Source organism: Scyliorhinus torazame, chromosome 10 (genome assembly GCF_047496885.1).
Source record: "Scyliorhinus torazame isolate Kashiwa2021f chromosome 10, sScyTor2.1, whole genome shotgun sequence".
Lineage (NCBI taxonomy): Eukaryota > Metazoa > Chordata > Chondrichthyes > Carcharhiniformes > Scyliorhinidae > Scyliorhinus > Scyliorhinus torazame.
The window spans coordinates 186,501,811-186,524,118 of NC_092716.1; the positions used below are offsets into that span (position 1 = coordinate 186,501,811).

The 22,308-nt window shown below is 43.8% G+C and overlaps 1 protein-coding gene across 3 annotated transcripts in view; it reads right to left on the minus strand.

Annotated features, from left to right (window-relative positions):
- Nucleotides 1-14,005: 14,005 nt before the first annotated feature.
- phrf1 (PHD and ring finger domains 1) overlaps nt 14,006-22,308 on the minus strand; it is a 202,877-nt gene continuing 194,574 nt past the window's right edge. For all 3 annotated transcript variants that reach the window (XM_072466131.1, XM_072466132.1, XM_072466133.1), the window contains exons 17-18: nt 20,136-20,264; nt 14,006-17,899 (exon numbers count right to left, since the gene is read on the minus strand). In XM_072466131.1, the coding sequence (XP_072322232.1) occupies nt 17,747-17,899; nt 20,136-20,264 (282 nt within the window). In that variant the 3' untranslated portion in view covers nt 14,006-17,746. The remainder of the gene's footprint in view (nt 17,900-20,135; nt 20,265-22,308) is intronic.

The following is a 22,308-nucleotide window of genomic DNA, read 5'->3' on the forward strand; positions in this document are numbered from 1 at the left end:
CTGGTCTGCATGCATCGGAGTGTCGAACACTGATGTTGTTTGTGTTCCACCCCCCCGTGCCCAGCCAGGAGAAGGCCGCACATAACCGCACACCAGACCTGCGGCCCCTCACCATGTCTGAGCAGAGGGCCCAGGAATTGGCCAGTGGGCAAGAGGAACATGAGGTCTCCAAGGTGAGTGTTGTCCCCCATGACACGTGTCGATAACCCACCCTCACCCCTACGCCACCCTCACCCTACACCACCCTCACCCCACACCATCCTCCCCCTCCACCACCAAACCCCGCCCCCACCCCACCCCACCCCCCGGCCCGTGGTCTAATCATGCATGTTGTCTTGTGTCTTGTAGAATCTGCCGGAGATGGGGCAGGTCCATCTGGCGGCCCCCTCCCCCAGCCAGTGCCAGAGCCTGAGCCACCGTGAGCCGAGCAGTGACGGAGAGAGCAGTCCGAACAGCAGCCCTCCACCCGAGACTCATCACACCGGAGCTCGGGTCGGAGGATGACACTGACCTTCCGTCACAGCTCTCGCCAATACCCTCCACCAATCCAGAGACACTCACCTCGGTTGGGCACTTTAGTGAAGATGCTCCTGGGACACTCTCTGGTGCGCACAATACAGTTGATCCAGTACAGCAGGGGTCGGGGGAATGATGCTCCCACCAACGTCACTCCAGGGATTTAATGGGACCGTGCGATGGAGTGACCAGCTCGCATGCAGAGCTCACCCAGGTGGGAGGTGCTACCATGAGCATGAGGCAGACATTGCCATACAATGCAGAGCACCTGAGCTCATTGCAAAGCGGATTGTCATCACCCTCCATCCCAGGGCCCCCACCCAGTAGTGCTGCAGATATGTATCACGGAGAGGGTGCAGATGGGGCGGTGGCCCGGGAGGGAAGTGAGGAGGCGTGGGGTTGGGATGTGGTGTCCGTGTCCCTGGCCAATTCCCCCCCTCTAGCCCCCCCCCTCCCCCTCTATCCCACCGTCCTAGTCGATGAACCTGGAGGCGATCCCCGAGTCCTGTGCGGCCTCCCTTGCCCCCATGTCCTGGTCACCCTTGCCCACCCCGCATCCTCCTCGTCGGACGATTCCTGGCCTTCAGCATCCTCCTCGTGCCTGCATCATGAGGTCATGGCAACGTAATGTGTATTATGGATCTCAAAGCATAACATTCACTGGTACATCAAAGTTATTCACATCTACTGTGCACAATAATGTTGTAGAATCCCTTATTAAGGAAGTAATAACAGAACATTTGGAAAGTCAAATTACTTCCTTAATAAGGGATTCTACAACATCATTGTGCACAGTGGATGTGAATAACTTTGATGTACCAGTGAATGTTATGCTTTGAGATCCATAATACACATTACGTTGCCATGACCTCATGATGCAGGCACGAGGAGGAGTGGCCAAGCATTCCCTTATTATCCTGAGGTACTGGAATATATTTTGAAGGTTGTGTCTTTGACTCTCCCTGTGGTCATAAATTCACATGTATGTCATTGAATGATGATGACATCAGTACGACTCTGATGGGCCCTCTGCAGTATGATTTCCTTTAGCAGGGATGGGGGCGGGATTCTCCGTTGGCCGATGCCGGATTTGGGAATGGCGATTGGGGGGAGAATGCATGCCAGCAACTTCAAAAATGTATCAGGCGCCACTGGCAATTCTAGCATTTGTTGCCCTCTTAAGGAAGTGATCGGCCTTCTTGAACTTTTGCAGTCCTTGTGGTGTAGGTACACGCAAAGTGCTGTTAAAAGGGAATTCCAGGATTTTGACCCAGCAACAATGAAGGAATGGTGAAATATTTCCAAGTCAGAATGGCGTGCAAGTGGAGGGGAACTTGTTGCTGCTGGTGTTCCCACCTACCTGCTGCACTTGTCCTTCGATGTGGTATAATAATAATCTTTTATTGTCACAAGTATGAAGTTAAACCAGGTCATGGTTTTGGAAGGTGCTATTGAAGAAGCTGTGGCAAGTTGCTGAAGTGCATTATGTAGATGGTACACACAATGCTGCCACCGTGCATTGGTGGTAGAGGGTGTTAATGCTGCAGATGGTGGATAAGGTACCAATGAAGTGGGCTGCTTTGCCCTTGATGGTGTTGAATTTCTTACATTATTGCAGTTGCACCCATCCAGGCAAATGGAGAATATTCCAACACACTCCTGAATGTGCTCGGTAGATGGCGGACAGGCTTTGCAGAGTTAGGAGGTGTCACTGACCTGCCCGTGTAGTCACAGTGTTTGTATGGTTGATCCAGTTGAGTCTATGGTTAGTGAAGATTCCTAGGACGTTGATAGTGGATGACTCAGTGATTGTAATGCCTTTGAATGTAAAGGGATGGTGGCTAGACTCTCTTATTGGAGATGGTCATAAGAACATAAGAGCTAGGAGCAGGGTTGGTAATCTTGGCCTCAACTCCTCTTTCCTACCCATTCTCCAGAACGCTTCAACTCATTGCTAATTAAAAATCTGTTAATCGCCTCCTTAAATTTCCACAGTGGATGCAAAGACTTTGAGTAAATTTAAGGAGGAGATTGACATATTTTTAATTAGCAATGGGTTCTGGAGAATGGATAGAAAAGATTCATGACCCTTTGAGGAGTAATTTCTCCTCAGCACTGTTTTACTGTTTTAAATCTTATCCTAAAACTATGACCTCTTGGTCTAAATTGCCCCACAAGAGAAAACTCCTGCTCTATGTCTACTTTGTCAATATCTTTTATCATCTTATATACCTCAATTAGATCTCCTCTCAATCTTCTAAACTCTGGAGTATAGGCCTAAACTGCTCACTTTTTCATCATAAGACAAACCCCTCATCTCATCTCTGGTATCAATCCAGTGAGCATCCTCTGTCCTCTGAACTGTCTCAAAATCAACTACTCAGGTAAGGAGACCAAAACTGTACACAGTATGCCAGATGAGGTCTCATCAATGCCTTGCAGTTGTACAGCACTTCCCTACTTTTATACTCTATTCCTTTAGCCATAAATGCCAAAATTCCATTTGCCTTCCTTATTACCTGCTATATCTGCATACTAGTTTTCTGCAATTCATGCACAAGGACACCCAGATCCCTTTCCACCAAAGCATTCTGAAGTTTCTCTCCATTTAGATAAAAAATTGTCTTTCTATTTTTCCGACCAAAATGGATAACCTCACACTTTAGCCACGTTAAACTCCATCTGCCAAATTCTGACCCACTCACCTTACCAATCCACATCTATTTGTAAATTTCTTATTTCCTCATTGCAACTTACTATCCCACCTATTTTTTGTCATCTGCAAATTTGGCTACAGTATCTTCCATCCCAATACCCAAGTCATTAATATAGATTGTAAATAGTTGGAACCCGAGGACCGAACCTGTGGCACCCAACTAGTTACATCTTGCCAACCAGAAAAAGACACATTTATCCCGACTCTCTCCCTTGTCGGTTAGCGAGTCCTCTATCCAAAGTAATAAATTATCCAAAAGTCCATGTGATCTTACCTTGTGCACGGCACCTTATCAAATGCCTTCTGGAAATCTAGATCTGCTACATATACAGGATCCCCATTATCCACATTGCTTATTACATCTTCGAAGAACTCTAGCAAATTAGTCAATCACAATTTACCCTTCATAAAACCATGCGGACTCTGATGGACTTTGTTTTGACTTTCCAAATGTTCTGTTATTACTTCCTTAATAAGGGATTCTAGCAATTTTCCAATGACAGATGCTAAACTAACTGGTCTATAGTTCCCTACTTTCTGCCTCCCTCCCTTTTTGAATATGTGCATTATCTAATAGAACCTTTCCCGCATCCAGAGAATATTGGAATATTTTAACCAATGGATCCACTATCTCCTCTCCTACTTCTTTTAAGGCCCTAGGATGCAGGCCATCAGGGTCTGGGGTCTGGTCTTCCTTCAATCCCAATAGTTTGTACTTTTTCCCTACTGATGATGATTGTTCTAAACGCTTCCCTTTCTACTACCTGTTACTATTTGGATGGTTCGGGTGTCCTCCACTATGAAAACTGAGGCAAAATATTGATTTAATGTCTCTGTCATTTCTGTGTTCCCCACTAATAACTCCCGGTCCCATCCTGCAAGGGACCAGCATTCACTTTAGCTACTCTCTTCCCTTTTATATACTTATAGAAGCTTTGGCTTTCTTTTTTATATTTTGCGCTAGTTTTCTTACATAATTTTCCATTGCTCTTTTTATTACTTTGTTTTTAGTAACCCTTTGTTGAGCTTAAGTTTCCCAATATTCCATCCTGCCACTGGCCTTTGCAATATGGTATGCTTTAGTTTTGTCCTTTTTGTTATCTTTAACTTCCTTGCTCAGCCATGGATATTTCCCCATCTTTTTCCTCACTGGAATATAGTTTAATTGGGAGGCATTGAATATCGCCTTAAACAACTGCCACTGCTGGTCCACTGTCCTGCCTTTTAGTCTTCCTGCCCAGTCCACTTGTGCCAAATCTGTCCTCATGCCTATGTAATTACCTTCCTTTAACTCCAGAATCCTAATGTGGGACTCCAGTTTCTCGCCCTCAAGCTGAATATGAAATTCTATCATGCTATGATCACCCTTCCCTAGAGGATCCTTAACTATGAGATCATGAATTAATCCCTTCTAATTACACAATACCAAATCCAGAATAACCTGCTCCCTATTTGGTTCCACAATATATTGCTCCAAGAAACAATCTCTAATACATTCAATGAACTCTCCCTCAAGGATATCCTTGCTAATTTGATTCAATCTATATGCATTTTAAAATCGCCCATGATTATTGCTGTACCTTTCTTACAAGCCCCCAGTATTTCCTGTGCCCCACTGCAGAATGACTGTTTGGGGACCTATAGATTACTCCCACCAGGCACTTCTTTCCCTTGTTATTTCTTATTTCTACCCAGACAAATTCCACATCTTGATCTTCAGTGCCTGTACCATTTCTCACTATAGCACTGATCCTTTACTAGCAAAGCTACACCATTCCCTTTTCCATTCTGCTATCCTTCTTAAATACGGAGTACCCTTGGATATTCAACTCCCAGACCTGGTTTCCATGTATTCATATCTCAGTAATCAGTACTAAATCATACCCCTTTGTTTTGTCTTGAACTGTTAACTCATTGATTTTATTCCAATAGATTGCATTCAGATACAAAGCCTCTAAGTTTGTTCTAGTATCAAATTTCCCTACGTTTGTATGATTCCTTGGTGCAATATGACATTCACGCATTGATACCAGAAAATAAGAGGAAGGGACAATCAACTTGGTACTTATGTAGTACAAATGTTAGTTGCCATTTATTCACCCAGGTCTTAAGTGAACAAAGGCATGAGGATTTGTCAGTAGAACTTAAGTGAATACCACCACCACCTTCAAACCGGGGGGGGGGGGGGGGATCTTTGATGCAGCTGAAGATGGTGCGGCTCAGACACTACCCTAAGGTGCTTCACAGCTATGTCCTAGGATTGAAGTGATTGGCCTCCAACAACCACACCCATCTTTCTTTGTGCCACACACAACTCCAGCCAGTGGAGAGCTTTCCCCAGTTGTCCAGCAGAGGGCAGTAGAGCAGAGCTGCTGCTTGGCTGTTGCAGGGAAAATTTGCATCAGTGCATTGTGGTCATCGTATCTTGAAGGTGGTTTGTGGAGGAGCTGTTGTCAAGTGACAGTTAAACCCCAAACACTTCTTCAGTGTTTCCCTCCCTACCTCCTCCTCTAACCAAAAAAAAAGACAATCACTGTAAGGATCCCAGCTGAGTAAGGATCAAGAGGGAGACTCGAGGGCAGGTAGAAGTAGAAAGAAGTTGAACCGTGACTTCACAGCCTGCAGTGAAAGAGCGCGAGGAGAACGGTGGAAACTCAGAGAAAGAGCGCGAGGAGAGCGGCGGAGACTCAGAGAAAGAGCGCGAGGAGAGCGGCGGGGACACAGGATAAAAGAGCGCGAACGGAGCGGCGGGGACACAGCTGCCGGAGAAGCGGACTTCAGATTTTCGGCGGGATTTTCCTCTTTTAAAAACTTACCTTGAAGTGTGACATCACAGCAAAGCAGTGACCTGATTGGCTGGTAAGGAAAGTGCTCCAATTAGCAGTAGCTGTGAGAAATTTAACTCTTCGTGTGTTGGTAAGTATTGTGATTGGTAAGTAAAATCTTTATTCCTTTCACTTATTCATTATTTGATATTATATTTGTAATCAGTTAAGGTAAAGTGTAAAAATGGCAGGAGATCTCAGACACGTGTTATGCTCCTCGTGCTCAATGTGGGAGTTCAGGGATGCGGCCGATGCCCCTGACTCCTTCATGTGTGGGAAGTGTGTCCAGCTGCAGCTTCTGTTAGACCGCATGATGGCTCTGGAGCTGTGGGTGGACTCACTTTGGAGCATCCGTGCTGCTGAGGTCGTGGATAGCACATTCAGTGAGTTGGTCACACCGCAGATTAGGATTGGTGAGGGAGACAGGGAATGGGTGACCAAAAGGCAGAGAAAGAGCAGGAAGGCAGTGCAGGTGTCCCCTGCGGTCATCTCCCTCCAAAACAGGTATACCGTTTTAGATACTGTTGGGGGAGATGACTCACCAGGGGAAGACAGTAGTAGCCAGGCTCATGGCACTGGCTCTGCTGCACAGAAGGGCGGGAAAAAGACTGGCAGAGCTATAGTCATAGGGGATTCAATCGTAAGGGGAGTAGACAGGCATTTCTGTGGTCGAAAATGAGACCCCGAATGGTATGTTGCCTCCCGGGTGCACGGGTCAGGGATGTCTCAGATCGGCTGCAGGACATACTGAAGAGGGAGGGTGAACAGCCAGTTGTCATGGTGCATATAGGCACCAACGATATAGGTAAAAAATGGGATGAGGTCCTACAATCAGAATTTAGGGAGTTAGGAGATAAGTTAAAAAGTAGGACCTCAAAGGTAGTAATCTCAGGATTGCTACCAGTGCCACGAGACAGTCAGAGTAGAAATTCAAGAATAGTCAGAATGAATACGTGGCTTGAGAGATGGTGCAGGAGGGAGTGGTTCAGATTTTTGGGACATTGGAACCGGTTCTGGGGGTGGTGGGACCATTACAAATTGGATGGTCTACACCTGGGCAGGACTGGAACCGATGTCCTAGCGGGTGCTTTTGCTAACACTGTTGGGGAGGTTTTAAACTAATGTGGCAGGGGGATGGGAACCAGATTAGGAAGTTAGAGGTCAGTAAAGAGGCAGCAACTAAAGCCAGTAAGGTACTAGATAATAAACTCAATGTGACTAAGGGGAAGAGTAGACAGGGAAGAGATGATGAACGCAAAGGGACAGGTGGTCTGAGGTGCATTTGTTTCAATGCGAGAAGTGTAGCAGGTAAGGCAGATGAATTTAGGGCTTGGATTAGTACCTGGGAATATGATGTTATTGGTATTACTGAGACTTGGTTGAGGGAAGTGCAAGACTGGCAACTAAATATCCCAGGGTAGATGCTTCAGGAAGGATAGAGAGGGAGGTAAAAGGGGTGGAGGAGTTGCATTACTTGTCAGAGATGATATCACAGCTGTGATTAAGGAGGACACGATGGAGGATTCGAGCACTGAGGCAATATGGGTAGAGTTAAGAAATAGGAAGGGTGCAGTAACATTGTTGGGACTTTACTACAGGCCTCCCAAAAGCGAGCATGAAGTAGAGGTACAAATATGTAGACAGATTATAGAAAAATGTAGGAGCAATAGGGTGGTCGTGATGGGGGATTTTAACTTCCCCAACATTGAATGGGACTCATGTAGTGTTGGAGGCGTAGATGGAGCAGAATTTCTAAGGAGTATCCAGGTGAGCTTTTTAGAGCAGTATGTAAATAGTCCAACTCGGGAAGGGGCCATACTGGACCTGGTATTGGGAAATGATCCCGGCCAGGTGGTTGAAGTTTCAGTCGGTGATTACTTTGGGAATAGCGATCACAATTCCGTAAGTTTTAGAATACTCATGGACAAAGACGAGAGTGGTCCTAAAGGAAGAGTGCTAAATTGGGGAAAGGCCAAGTATAACAAAATTCGGCAGGGGCTAGGGAATTTGGATTGGGAGCAGCTGTTTAAGGGTAAATCCACATTTGAAATGTGGGAGTCTTTTAAGGAAAGGTTGATTAGAGTGCAGGACAGACATGTCCCTGTGAAAATGAGGGACAGAAATGGCAAGATTAGGGAACCATGGGTGATGGGTGGAAATATGAGACTAGTTAAGATGAAAAAGGAAGCATACACAAGATCTAGGCGACGTAAAACTGTTGAAGCTTTGGAGGAATATTGGGAAAGTAGGACAAATCTCAAACGCGCAATAAAGAGGGCTAAAAGGGGTCATGAAATACCTTTGACTAACAGGGTTAAGGAAAATCCCAAAGCCTTTTATTCTTATATAAGGAGCAAGAGGGTAACTAGAGAAAGGATTGGCCCACTCAAAGACAAAAGAGGGAATTTATGCGTGGAGTCAGAGGAAATGGGTGAGATTCTTAATGAGTACTTTGCATCTGAATTCACCAAGGAGAGGAACATGATGGATGTTGAGGCTAGGGATGGATGTTTAAATACTCTAGGTCAAGTCGGCATAAGGAAGGGGGAAGTTTTGGGTATTCTAAAAGGCATTAAGGTGGACAAGTCCCCAGGTCCGGATGGGATCTATCCCAGATTATTGAGGGAAGCGAGGGACGAAATAGCTGGGGCCTTAACAGATATCTTTGCAGCATCCTTGAGCACGGGTGAGGTCCTGGAGAATTGCTAATGTTGTCCTTTTGTTTAAGAAGGGTAGCAGGGATAATCCAGGGAATTATAGACCCGTGATAGACAGTGGTAGGCAAACTGTTGGAGAAGATACTGAGGGATAGGATCTATTCACATTTGGAAGAAAATAGACTTCCATCAGTGATAGGCAGCATGGTTTTGTGCAGGGAAGGTCATGTCTTACAAACCTAATAGAATTCTTTGAGGAAGTGACAAAGTTAATTGATGAGGGAAGGGCTGTAGATGTCATATACATGGACTTCAGTAAGGTGTTTGATAAAGTTTCCCATGGCAGGTTGATGGAAAAAGTGAAGTCGTATGGAGTTCAGGGTGTACTAGCTAGATGGATAAAGAACTGGCTGGGCAACAGGAGATCTAATTCAAGAGCGGACTATATGGTCAATGGAAGAGTCCTGGGGAAAACTGATGTACAGCGAGATCTGGAGTTCAGGTCCATTGTACCCTGACGGTGGCACGCAGGTCGATAGAGTGGTCAAGAAGGCATACAGCATGCTTGCCTTCATCGGACGGGGTATTGAGTACAAGAGTCGGCAGGTCATGTTACAGTTGTATAGGACTTTGGTTAGGCCACATTTGGAATACTGCATGCAGTTCTGGTCGCCACATTGCCAGAAGGATGTGGATGCTTTAGAGAGGGTGCAGAGGAGGTTCACCAGGATGTTGTCTGGTATGGAGGGTGCTAGCTATGAAGAAAGGTTGAGTAGATTAGGATTGTTTTCGTTGGAAAGGAGATTGAGGGGGGACCTGATTGAGGTCTACAAAATTATGAGAGGTATGGACAGAGTGGATAGCAACAAGCCTTTTCCAAGAGTGGGGGTGTCAATGACAAGGGGTCACGATTCCAAGGTGAGAGGGGGAAAGTTTAAGGGAGATGTGCGTGGAAAGTTTTTTTACGCAGAGGGTGGTGGGTGCCTGGAATGCTTTGCCAGCGGAGGTGGTAGAGGCGGGCACGATAGCATCATTTAAGATGCATCTAGACAGATATATGAACGGGCGGGGAACAGAGGGAAGTAGATCCTTGGAAAATACGTGACAGGTTTAGATAAAGGATCTAGATCGGCGCAGGCTGGGAGGGCCGAAGGGCCTGTTCCTGTGTTGCAATTTCCTTTATTTGTTCTATTCACTTAAATATTACTCAAATTTGTTGATGCTGCACTTAGTCAAATACTGCCTTGACTCTGGCATCTGGAATTCGTAAATTTTGTCGAAGGTCGTAATGAGGTCGGGTATGCAGTGGACAGAACATACCTTGGCAATTTTCCACTTTGTCCGAGGGATGCTAGTTGGCTCAAGATACAATTAATGTTGGAATAGTGTCTTCAGCACTACATCTGGGATGTAGAAATATTCATGTGATTAGATGAGATCTGAACTCCACACTGATGACTAAGTACATCATCCAAAGTGGATTTGCACATCGTGGACCAGGACACTCCCAGCATCTCAAGCTATGTCATCGTTCCAACAATTCTGGAGTGTTAAACGTCCCATTATTTTATTTGAAGAGTAGGGAATTCCCTTGATTCCAGCCACCATTTCTTCCACCCAGTACCATCAAAATTAAGTAGTTAACTAATCATACAGAACAGGCAAAGTGATTCAGGCCATCATGCCTATGCCAGCTTTTTGAAGGCTGTCTAATTAATCCCATGAGCTCTGTCCTTCATAGAATGTGCATAGCACAGGAGGTCATTCAGTCAATCAAGTTTGTGCCAGCTCTCTGCGAGGGTAATTTCACTCATCCCGTTCCTTCCACCCTTTCCCAGTACCCCTGCAAATGTATTCTCTTGAAGGGGGGGTGGGGGAAGATAGATAAGGGGACAGGGTCAGGGGGAGGAGGACCCCAAGAGAAACACATGGCAAGCAGGAAAGGGGAACTGGAAGGAACGAAGGGCGAGGGCTTTGATTCCAGCCCTGGGTCACTGTTCGTGTGGAGTTTGCACATTCTCCCCATGTCTGCGTGGGTCTCACCCCCACAACCCAGAGATGGGCAGGGTAGGTAGATTGGCCACAATAAATTGGCCCTTAATTGAAAAAAAATAATTGGGTGCTCTAAATCCATATTTTAAAAAATCTCACCCAGACAGAACTTAACTGTCTGCCCCACATGCTTTCTTGGGTCACTTTCTTTGGTGTCTTTTTCTTTCCTTGTTGTTGGACACACTCATTTTGTAGACCATGTTTGTGTTTTTTCTTTTCTTCCTTCTCTTTTCTGTTTGGCTGTATATCTATAATTAATGCTGTGTATTATATACAACATACATTATTGTAAATAATTACAGAAACCAAAAAATATATATATATATTTTTAAAACATTTTCTTTTAAAATGCTGAGCAAATTCCCTTTTGAAATAAGAGATTAAATCTGCCTCCACCATCCTCTCAGGCAGTACATTCCCGATCCTTTCAACAGCTGCTGCATTTAAAAAAAAATTCACATCATATTTGATTCTTTTGCCATTCACCTGAAATCTGGCCTCTGGTGCACACCCCTGTCAATGGGAGTTCTCCCTCACTACTTTGTCTACATCGCTCATGATTTTGAATGCCTCTATCAAAGTCTCCTCTCAACCTTCCCAAGGGAGAACACCTCCAACTTTATAATATATCCACAAAACCAAAGTCCCTCTTCTCCATTCACATGAATATTTTCTGCATCCTCTTGAAGTGACACACCCAGAAGTTTCCTTACGTGCTTATACAGTTCCCGTTTGAATGTTAGTATTGAATCTACTTCCACATCCCTTTCAGGCAGAGCATTCCAAATCATAACTTGTTGAGTAAAAAAATTCTATCATCCCAGTTGTTTGTTGCCAATCATCTTAAATCTGTGCCCTCTGATTATTGACTCTCCTACCAATCTTTTGTTCCCCCGCCCCCCTCCCCTCAAAACCTCTACTCTTAAAAACAATTCCATCTTCTCCATTGTCTCCGAATAACAGAAGTTCCTCATCCCTGGTCATTAATCTCACCATTTGTGGGAACATAAAGTGTGCAAAAGTACAACAAAGTACAATGACCACAATCCAAAGTTGTTCATTGCTGTGTGAAATATTTTGGGATGTATTCTTTCAGCCAGGGGGTCTATGCTCAGTGAATTGATGACTGTCGCAATGACAGTAGGGACACCACAGAGCACCAGTGTCCTAGATTAGGGAGGGCTTCTGTTTCTTTAAGAGGTGGTGTTGTAAGATACAGGGGTATGAAGCAGGGTCAGCAGTGATGAATTCTGTAGTCAAATAGCACAAGAAAATCATCCATGCTCAAAAACCTTAAAGTAAGGCAGCTAGGATATGTATCCCAGCGTGAGCAAGGGACTTCAGCTGAGGGAGACATAGCGGTTTTGAATACATTGCCCTAGTCTCAAAAACATAAACAGCACATTTTACATAGAATTAAATAAAATGAACATAAACACTCTTGAACTTTGGCACCAGTCCCCATGTGTTTTGAAGATTTTACAGGGGCGAGTGGGCGGGGTGTATCTTTGTCCTGCCCAAATTCGAAGCCTAGATCACAGCAGAGAGCTTGGTCCAGTTTTATACCATAGTGACTTGCTAGTTCACTTCAAGCAGTTAGAGTGAAGGTTAGTGTGGGGCAGGAGTCACAAAAGGACCAGGCCAGAATAGATAGGATGAGATGAATTCCCTCTCTAAATAGTAGGTGCATTCTGCCAAGTCATAAATCCCTGCAGTGCAGAGGAAGGCCATTTGACCCATCGAGTCTGCACCAACCCTCCGAAAGATCACCCTACCTATGCCCAATCCTCCGCAACCCCACCTAACCATTGGACACTAAGGGCAATTTAGCATGGTCAGTCCACCTAACCTGCACATCTTTGGACTGTGGGAGGAAACCGGAGCACCCGGGAGGAAACCCAAGCAGTCACGGGGAGAACATACAAACGCCACAGTCACCTGTGGTTGGTATAGAACCTGGGTCCCTGGCGCTGTGAGGCAGCACTGCTAGCCACCGTGCCGCCCATAAAGTCCTGGCTGATATTTATCCTTCAACGAACATCATTAAAACAGGTTATCTGGTGTTATCTTATTGCTACTTGTGAACTCCTGCAGTGTAGTAAAGTGACTGTTGCATTTCCTACATTCTAACAGTGATTGCACTTCAAAAGTACTTAATTGGCAGTAAAACACTTTGGGACATCCTGAGGGTTGAGAAAGCTGCTAAAGAAATTTACGTCTTTGTTTATAAAAGGACATTAGCGAACTAGTTGTATTTTTCTGATAATTCAACAGCTTCAGTGACCAGCTTTTCATCCTTTGGATTTAGAAAATGCGTGGACTAGGAGTGCTAGTTGATGTTTCACTCCCTGATCACCTCTCACCTTCAAAATCACCAAGGAGGAGAATCTAGAACACCTGACTGCAAAAACAGATCCTGCTATTTTAAAAAAAAGTTTCAGCTCTTCCAGCAGAATTAACCAGATTCCTCCAACTCGTCACTGAGAAGCTGGTGCACTCTGATATGATTAAATATTCTGCTGTATCAAATTGCGCCACTGCAGCAAGTATCCACACTTAGTGCTGGAAAAAGCATTGCAAAATCCTGGGACTGTACTCGGTAAGCACTCTCAGTAAGACCCACAGTGAGGTAAGCAAGCAGGCAAAATAAAAGCCTTAAAATAGGAATTTGCAGCAACGCAGTAAATCCCAAAGCCTCTGCAACTAACAAATCAGGAAACTCAAATCGCTTTTTTGGGTGAAATGTGGTTTGAGTCCGCGGCAGAAATTTAGCACTGGAAAGATTAACAATTATGTTTCTCAGAGATTTGTTACAGCATGTGCGGTGGGGAGCACAATCCATTGTAGCTTTTTGAAGGAAATTGATAAAATATGAACGGCAATGAAAGAGGGCTCATCTCTTTGACCAAGGTTTTGGTCACTTGTCCTAATGTTTCGTTATGTAGCTTGGTGTCACTAATTACTCTTATGAAGAATCCTGGGGCATTTAACTTTCATATCGCTATATAAATGCAAGTTGCAGTGATCGTAGATGGAAATCTTTGTGACTCCCGCCCCCACACCAACGTAACTGCCCAGCAAGAAACTCAGGTGTATTAGACTGCTACACAGAAACATATCAAGAAAGCTCATTATCTTCTCAGGGAAACTACAGGTGGGCAAAAAAAAAACTGCTGGCCTTGCCAGCAATGCCCACTTCCCAAGACTGAACATATTAAAAAAAAAACGATGAACCAGAATAGGACATAAAGAATTGTAATCGATGTCTGGGTTAACAGGTGTTGGAATTGAAATCAACACTTTCAACATTTGTAACTCAAACCACTCCTTAACAATGAATCAAAGTAAACGTAGATAATGTTGAAAATTCTACTGAAAGCTTGCTTTCACACACAATGGCTAAGTCCTAAGCAGTCAGCAATTAATCTGTAGAATTATTTGGCGTAAAAAATTTAAATGCCTCAATTGTCCACATTGCAAATTCCCTACAGCATCAGAGTGAAAATAAGAAAGCAAATTCCAAGACTTAAAACTCTTTGATTCTTTTTTTTCCCCAAACATGTCAAAAAATTGTTTGCAACTTACTCAGAACTGTCTGATCAGACTACTGTTGAGGTCTCTTGCTCCTAGTTGACTACTGTGTGTTCCTGCTGATCTGGGATATTCAGGAACTGAAAATTAAGCAAGCTCGCCAAGAATGGCATGTTTTTTTTAAGTGCACATAGAAAGCTGATAGAGCGATCACTCAATGTTGGTTAAACTATAAACAGTAAATTACATCCTTCGAGAACACACCAGTCTGGTTATTTCTCGTGGCTCATTCAGCCAACACCAAGGATTAGTCACTTGGTTGTACTAGCTCTATAAAGTCTGGGAACCGTCTTTACATTCCACTGACCAAAACTGTACACAGTGGCTTCTGACACAAATGAGAGCACTGCACAATGTCAGTGTTTTGTCTGGGGGTGGGGGTGTGAGATTTGGACATTAGTTGATGAGGCATATGTAGTAACTAACTTATCACTGTTTGGAGATGGCGAGTGATCAGCCAACATCCTCGGGTCACTTCATACCTTTCCTCATGTTGAGGGATTGTTGCAAACACTCCTGCAGATCTGAAGTGGCCACTCTTCACCCAAGATGGTGTCTGTTGGTGAGCTATTTAATTGAGGCTGATTCTGCTCCTGTCCTCGCCCAGCGAGTAGGAGCAGAAACCCGGACCTGTTTCCCCCTGTTTGATCAGTGGACACTACTGACCCCAGACACAGGAAGCTCTAACTGATCAGGGCCAGCGAATGCTGGGCAGGTCAGAAACTGGCCCCCCAGTGTGAGGCACCTAGCCATTGTAGTCAGGTACACAGCATCTTTTAACAGAAAAACCCCCCAATGAGGGAAAAATATATAAAAACTAGTTAAACAGCAAGAGTCTGATTAGGTTCTCCATCGCATTGAATTCTCCATCAGAAAATGTAACATTCATTTTCTTATCTCCAATTACACCTGAATCAAACTATTTGAATGTGAAAAATTAGAAAATGCATGCTGATAACAAGGGTAAACCTCTATAAGATGCAATGCCCACAGTAAGGCAGAAAATGTATTTTCAATGGGAGTAAAGCTTTCAGTGGTCAGTTGAATACAACAGGTATAATTCAGAGGTTAACCTTCCAGATAAACACTCAATATTGGGCTTTCTAAAGTAAAATCTTGCTCAGTTAGTTTGAGGTCATGCCTCTTTAAAATAATAGACATCTCCTGTTGCCTGACTTACAAGAAATCAGAAAAGATTTGCAATGTAACCTCACAGTTACACAGACTGATGTTGCTTTCCCTTTGAAAGACGGAAAATGCTCATATTTCCAAACAGGAAATCTAAACTGTGACAAACGTTCAGCAATGTGGACAATACAATCAATTGTCACTAATAAAGGGCCCTGAATATAGGAACATGATCCCAGGTTTTTCCCAGTGAAGTGGAAGCAGACACTGAACACGCAGTGAGAGAATTAGTACGGAAGCCTTAAGAAACCTGGTTGTATAGGTAAAGTGGTGGAAGATGTGCAGAATTCAGAGTTCGAGCAACAATGGGCTTGGGGCACAAGAACAAAAGTGAGGCAAGCTGTGGCAGGATTTGTGGTTGAGGATGAAATTGATGTGTTAAGAATTAAAGAAATGGTGTAAGTTGGCAGGAGCTGAGACATGTTGGGAGTTAGTGCAGGAGAGACAAAAAGAGTAGAATTCTGGACCACTTAAAGTTGATAGAGGATAGATCTGGTAAAATAAATGCTAGATTTAATCAACGATTCTATTTGTTTTGCTGATCTTAAATACGAACTGGCACTCTGAAAATAACCATGAAAAACCCAACTGGTTCACAAATGAGGAGTCATATGTGAGCAGTTATCAATGAAAGGTCATTGACCTGAAACGTTAACTCGGTTTCTCTCGCTACTGATCCTGCCAGACCAAATGAGTATTTCCAGCATTTCCTTGTTTTATTTCAGATCTACATCTGTAATACCTCACTTTGGTTAATTATTGCCCTTCAGGGAAGGGAACTTGTCATCCATAGCTAACCAAGTAACTCTAGTCCCCACAATATGGCTGACAATTAAGCCACTCAGTTGTCAGAATAATTAAGAATGGGTATTAAATAATGACCACATCCTGAAATTATTTTTTAAATGCTATATTCAGAGAACATGATGGAGTTGTAGAAATCTGGAAACTCTTCCCCAAAAAGCTGTACAACAATTGGAGCCTTCAAGACTGAAACATTGTTGGATATAGGTAGCGAGGGATTTGAAGCAACGGTGTGTAAATGGAGTTGAGATCTAAATCAGCCATGAATGGTCTCATGTTCCTGTGTAGCAAACCTGAGGGGCTGAAGTGGCCTCCTCCTGTCCCTGTGGAACAGGCCTGACAGGTTGGGGCACATTTCCTGCTCCTGCGCAACAGGCTCAAGGGGTGAATTGCCTCTTTCTGTTCCAGTTTCAAGCCTTCATACCTTCATGGCCTCCGATCCTGTTTCTGAGTAATAGGCTCAAGCAGCTGACTGAACTCTTCTTGTTCCTAATATTAGGAAAACTGAAGTCCCAGGACCATTTCCTGTTGTGTTCAAGTGACAGGTAGCAGAAAGACTGACTATTCCCCTTAAGTCGATCAAGGAATTCAGTATGAGTGTTTAGCATGGGGTTCCTGTACATTGGTATTCTAACTTTAGTCAGGGTTTGAGCAATTAGAGGGCAAACAGAAAGAATAAACCCAGCATGAATACCATTTACAGTGCATTTTATCATCACAAACCCATAATTATTCATACTGGAGGTGGGGGGGGGGGGGGGGGGGGGGCGGAGGGGAAAAAACACTCCATTTCTCCGACAAATGAATTATTTGAATATTATTTACAGCAATAAAAGATGCAATATGGCTTTTAAATTATAATTTATGACAAGCAGTTTAGAGCATTGATGATCCTTTGCAGATTTTGATAAGCCAAAATATGTTATGATTTACCCAGAAACGAGTAACCTAAAAATAGAAAGACTGTTTGAAAAAAGTGACCAATGTTTTATAAACCCGAGTTATTTAGACTTTTACCTTTTATAGGCACAATCAGACTGACTAAATGGAGCTTCAAGTATTCAATTGATCTTAAGTAAAGGAACATTATGCTAAAGGCAAACAATGTCTATAAACCGGATTCATGGCAGGATAGACAGTCACAGTGTGAAATTTTGTTCTATTGTACAAAAGAAAAGAGAACAGGCAGGAAGGTTCCAGTTGAAGATCTTCTAGCCTTTTTTTCCTTTCTCCCAGGCGCATTTATACATTGACTGACGATACCATGAAATATAAAGTGTCTCGGTGCTGCAGCCAACATTGCCCTGTTTGAATTGGTCTCGGAGTGTCCTCCACATTCACAGGAGAAACCGTACAATGAACCAAAGCTGGTATTGTCCTCGCAGGTTTCTCGCATTTCAGCTTGCTTCTGGCTTTGCCTCTGTTTCTTTGCTGCTTTCTCCCTCTGCTCCTTTCTTGTATTTCCTGATGTGTTTGTATTTCTCGACATAACCTTTCACAAGATTAGCAACTTTGAACGGATTAATTTCACCACTCTTGCTGTGGCAGATCTGTAGCACAACATTAAAAAAAGCCACATCTTTCAAACTTTGCGTTAAAAGTATTTAGATGTGCCAAGGCATACAAGTCTATGTGCCAAGTACTGGAAAATTAGATTAAGACCATAAGACCTAGAAGCAGAATTAGGCCATTCGGCACTTCGAATCTGTTCCACCATTCAATCATGGCTGATATGTTTATCATCCCCATTCTCCTGCCTTCTCCCAATGACCCCTGATCCCCTTATTAATCAAGAACCTATCTATCTCGGTCTTACAGACACTCAGTGATTTGGCCTCCATAGCTTCTGCGGCAGTGTTCCACAGACACACCACCCTCCTCATCTCAGTTTTAAAGGATTGTCCCTTCAGATTGAGGCTGTGCCCTTGGGTTCTAGTTGTTCCTACTAGTGGAAACATCCTCTCCACATCCATCTATCTAGGCCTTTCAGGATTAAAATACTTAGGTGGTTGTTTTTGATCGGCGCAGACGCGATGGGCCTTTTCTGTGCTTGTAGACCTCTATGATTCTACGTTCCAAATCAGAGTCCAATTCTTTCTGCTGCACTAATTTGCCGTTTCATTTTCAGTACGCTACCTTGGTTTAGTTGACTCAAAATTGAGTCAAACATGTGTGGATTCAGGTCTCATTTCAGGGCTTCAGCTCATAATCTAGAGTGGCATTCTGGATGCAGTACACGGGGAGAGCTGTCTTTTGGATGCAAGTTAAACCAAGGTTGCCTTCACCTGTTCATGTGGTAAAAGATCCTCAGCAGCAAAGTAGTCCATGGGATTTCCCCCTCACCTAATATACCACACATTCATTGGTCATTCACTTCATTTGCTGTTGATGAGACCTTTGCTGTGTGTAAATTGTCTGGCATGTCATCTCGCATAACAATAGCCACAGTACCAAAAAGTAACTCACTGGTTTAATTTGATTGCACGAGTGCAATGAAGAACAAGAGTAGCAGGGGTTAGGAGCAGAATTCATTTACTGCCCATCCCTAGTTGCCCTAAGGTGGTGGTTGTGGGCCTTCTTGAACTGCTGCAGGCTTGATGAAACTGAGTGACTTGCTGGGCCACTTTGGAGCACATTTAAGAATCAGCCACGTTGATGTGGGACTAGAGTCATAGAATAGATAGAATTTACAGTGCAGAAGGAGGCCATTCGGCCGTCGAGTCTGCACCGGCTCTTGGAAAGAGCACCCTACCCAAGGTCAACACCTCCACCCTATCCCCATAACCTAGTAACCCCACCCAATACTAAGGGCAATTTTGGACACTAAGGGCAATTTATCATGGCCAATCCACCTAACCTGCACATCTTTGGACTGTGGGAGGAAACCGGAGCACCCGGAGGAAACCCACGCACACACGGGGAGGATGTGCAGACTCCGCACAGACAGTTACCCAAGCCGGAATCAAACCTGGGACCCTGCAGCTGTTAAGCAATTGTGCTATCCACAATGCTACCGTGCTGTCCGAGTCACACATATATAGCCCAGCTAAGGAAGGCCAATTTTCCCAAGGCCATGAATGAACAAACTGGATGTTTTTTAAAAATAAATTTAGAGTGCCCAATTCTTTTTTTTCCCCAATTAAGGGGCAATTTAGCGTGGCCAATTCACCTACTCTGCACATCTTTTTGGGTTGTGGGGGTGAGACCCACGCAGACACAAGGGAGACTGCAAATTCCACATGGACAGTGACCCGGGGCTGGGATCGAACCTGGATCCTTGGCTCCCTGAGGCAGCAGTGCTAACCACTGTGCCTCCTAAACCAACTGGACGTTTGAGCCAATTTGGCAGCTTCATGGTCACTTTTACTGACAGCAGCTTTTAATTTCCAAATTCTCAAACTGCCTTAATGGAATTTTTACTCTAGTTCTCTCGATTATTCGCCCAGTTATCAGATTAGTTCAATCTTCTTTTTTTTAATTTAGGGAGTACCCAATTCTTTTCTTCCAATTAAGCCACAATTTAGCGTGGCGTATTCATCTACTCTGCATATCTTTTTGGGTTGTGGGGGTGAGACCCACGCAGACAGAGGGAGAATGTGCAAACGCCACATGAGATTAGTTCAATATTTTAACAGTGAGCAATCCCCATAATTCAATTTATTAATCGTCCATTGGTTGGTTTTTTAATTGGTTGGATTCTACATTTCAATGCGGCCTGTCTAAAGCAGCCTGCTACCACACTTGGCTAGGAGGTTGTTTCAAAAATTCATTCTGTTGTGTTCTTACCTTTTGCACTGCTTTCCGTAGAATCTCTTTGTACTCTTCTTTGGTGATCTCTTTACTCTGGTAGTAGGGCTTTAAAGCTAATTTGGCTTCTTCAACAGCCCTCTCCTGCACATGAAGTTTCTTTTTGTACTGAAATATAAAGAAAATATTTTAATGAGCATTTTCTTTCTAACTGGTCATAAAATTTCAGTGCAGTTACTATTTACTGCATGCTAAAAATAATTGTACACTAAAGTTCCTCCTGGAGTCAATGATCTTGAATGTACAAGCACAGAAACAGGCCATTCAGTCGCTGTTTATGCTCCACATGAGCCTCCTCCCACTGTGTTTATTTATTTAATCAACTACATTAAACATATCAGTCCGTTTCTTTCTCCCTCATGTATTTTATCTAGCTTCTCCTTAAATGCAGTTATACTACTCACCTCAACCAGTCCTGGTGGTTGAGAGTTCCACATTCTCCAGATAAAGAAAACATGCAAATTGATCGGGGCTTAGTCGGCAGCACATCTGAATCAAAAGGTTCCAGGTTCAAGTCCCACAAAAGCACAAAAATCAAGGTTGATGCTCCAACACAGTGGATATAAAAGAGCCCATGGTGTCTGCTACATTACAACAGTGACCACACTTCAAACAGAACTTAATTGGCTGTGAGATGCCCGGTGACCATTAAAGGCTTTATAAATACAAGTCTTTCTTTTTATCTGCTAACCTATAAATTATCCAATTGGCTGACTTGCATCCCAGTGCACTCAGAATTCTGTCTTTGTGTTACACAGTTGGGAACAGCCATTAACTATAGCAAATAAATATTCCAAGGATTTTTCCGACTAGAAACATAGAAAATAGGTCCAGGATTAGGCCATTTGGCCCTTCGAGCCTGCCCCACCATTCAATATGATCTTGGCTGATCATGCAAATTCAGTATCCCACTCCCACTTTCTCTTCCTACCCCTCGATCTCTTTAGCCGCAAGGGCCACGGCCAGCGCCCTTTTGAATATATTCAACGAACTGGCCCCAAAAGCTTTCTGTGGTAGAGAATTCCACAAGTTCACAACTCTCTGAGAAGAAGTTCTTCCTCATCTCAGTCCTGAATGACTTGCCACTTATTCTTAGGGTATGACCCCTAGTTCTGGAAGTCCCCAACATCGGAAACATTTTTCCCGCATCTAGCCTGTCTAGCGCCAGCAGGATTTTATATGTTTCTATGAGATCCCCTCTCATTCTTCTAACCTCCAGTGAGTACAAGCCCAGTCGATCCAGTCTTTCTTCATATGTCAGTCCTGCCATTCCGGGAATTAGTCTGGTGAACCTTCGCTGGACACCCAGTAAGAATGTCCTTCCTCAAACTAGGAGACCAAAACTGCACACAATACTCAAGGTGTGACCTAAGGGACACTGGTGCCGAGTAAAATGACATCACTGAGGCTTGTGAGCACTGCGGAGGTTCTTAAAGGTGGAAAGAAAGATGGAGAGTTATCATGAAGTAGAATCATGGTGGTCTATGGCTCTGTGCTAATCATAGGGTGAAAGGATAGGAGTGGATAATTGTCATGTGATGGAGGCAACACCAACAAGCCAGCCATTTATTGTCCATCCCTGGGCCTTCTTAACCATTGCACCCGGTATTTGGTATCAGAATATCAGGATGATTCTGGGATATAGGAAGAAGGGGTGCCAACACTTGACAAAAACGTTTGGAGACAGGGGAGAGACATATCCTCATCATTCTCCCCCTAACATGCACATAATTTAAACGTTCAGTTTTGATTTTCACTGACAGAATAATGGGGTGAAGATTAAAACATAGGGTATTAAATGGAAAGCAGCAAGGATAGAGAGACGACTTACTATTAGAAAGAAAAAAAATAGATGGTGGAGGTCCCCAGGAATCTATGGTCAGAAATATTCCCTCTATGATGTGGCGCTACACAGCAACTCAGAACTTCCTGTGCAGGCCGACACAAATGGCCCCTTTAAGTGACCATACAAAATAGTTAAAGGGCTCACGTATTTAAATGAAAAGGCCGTGCACGCCCCAAAAAAAAGAGAGGGAATCTTGGTGGTCAGAATTAATTAAGATTACAATTATTAGAAATGATTTGGACACAAATGCATGAGGAACAGTGCTGATAGGGGACAGGCAGGAGATTGTAGATCACAATTGTAGAT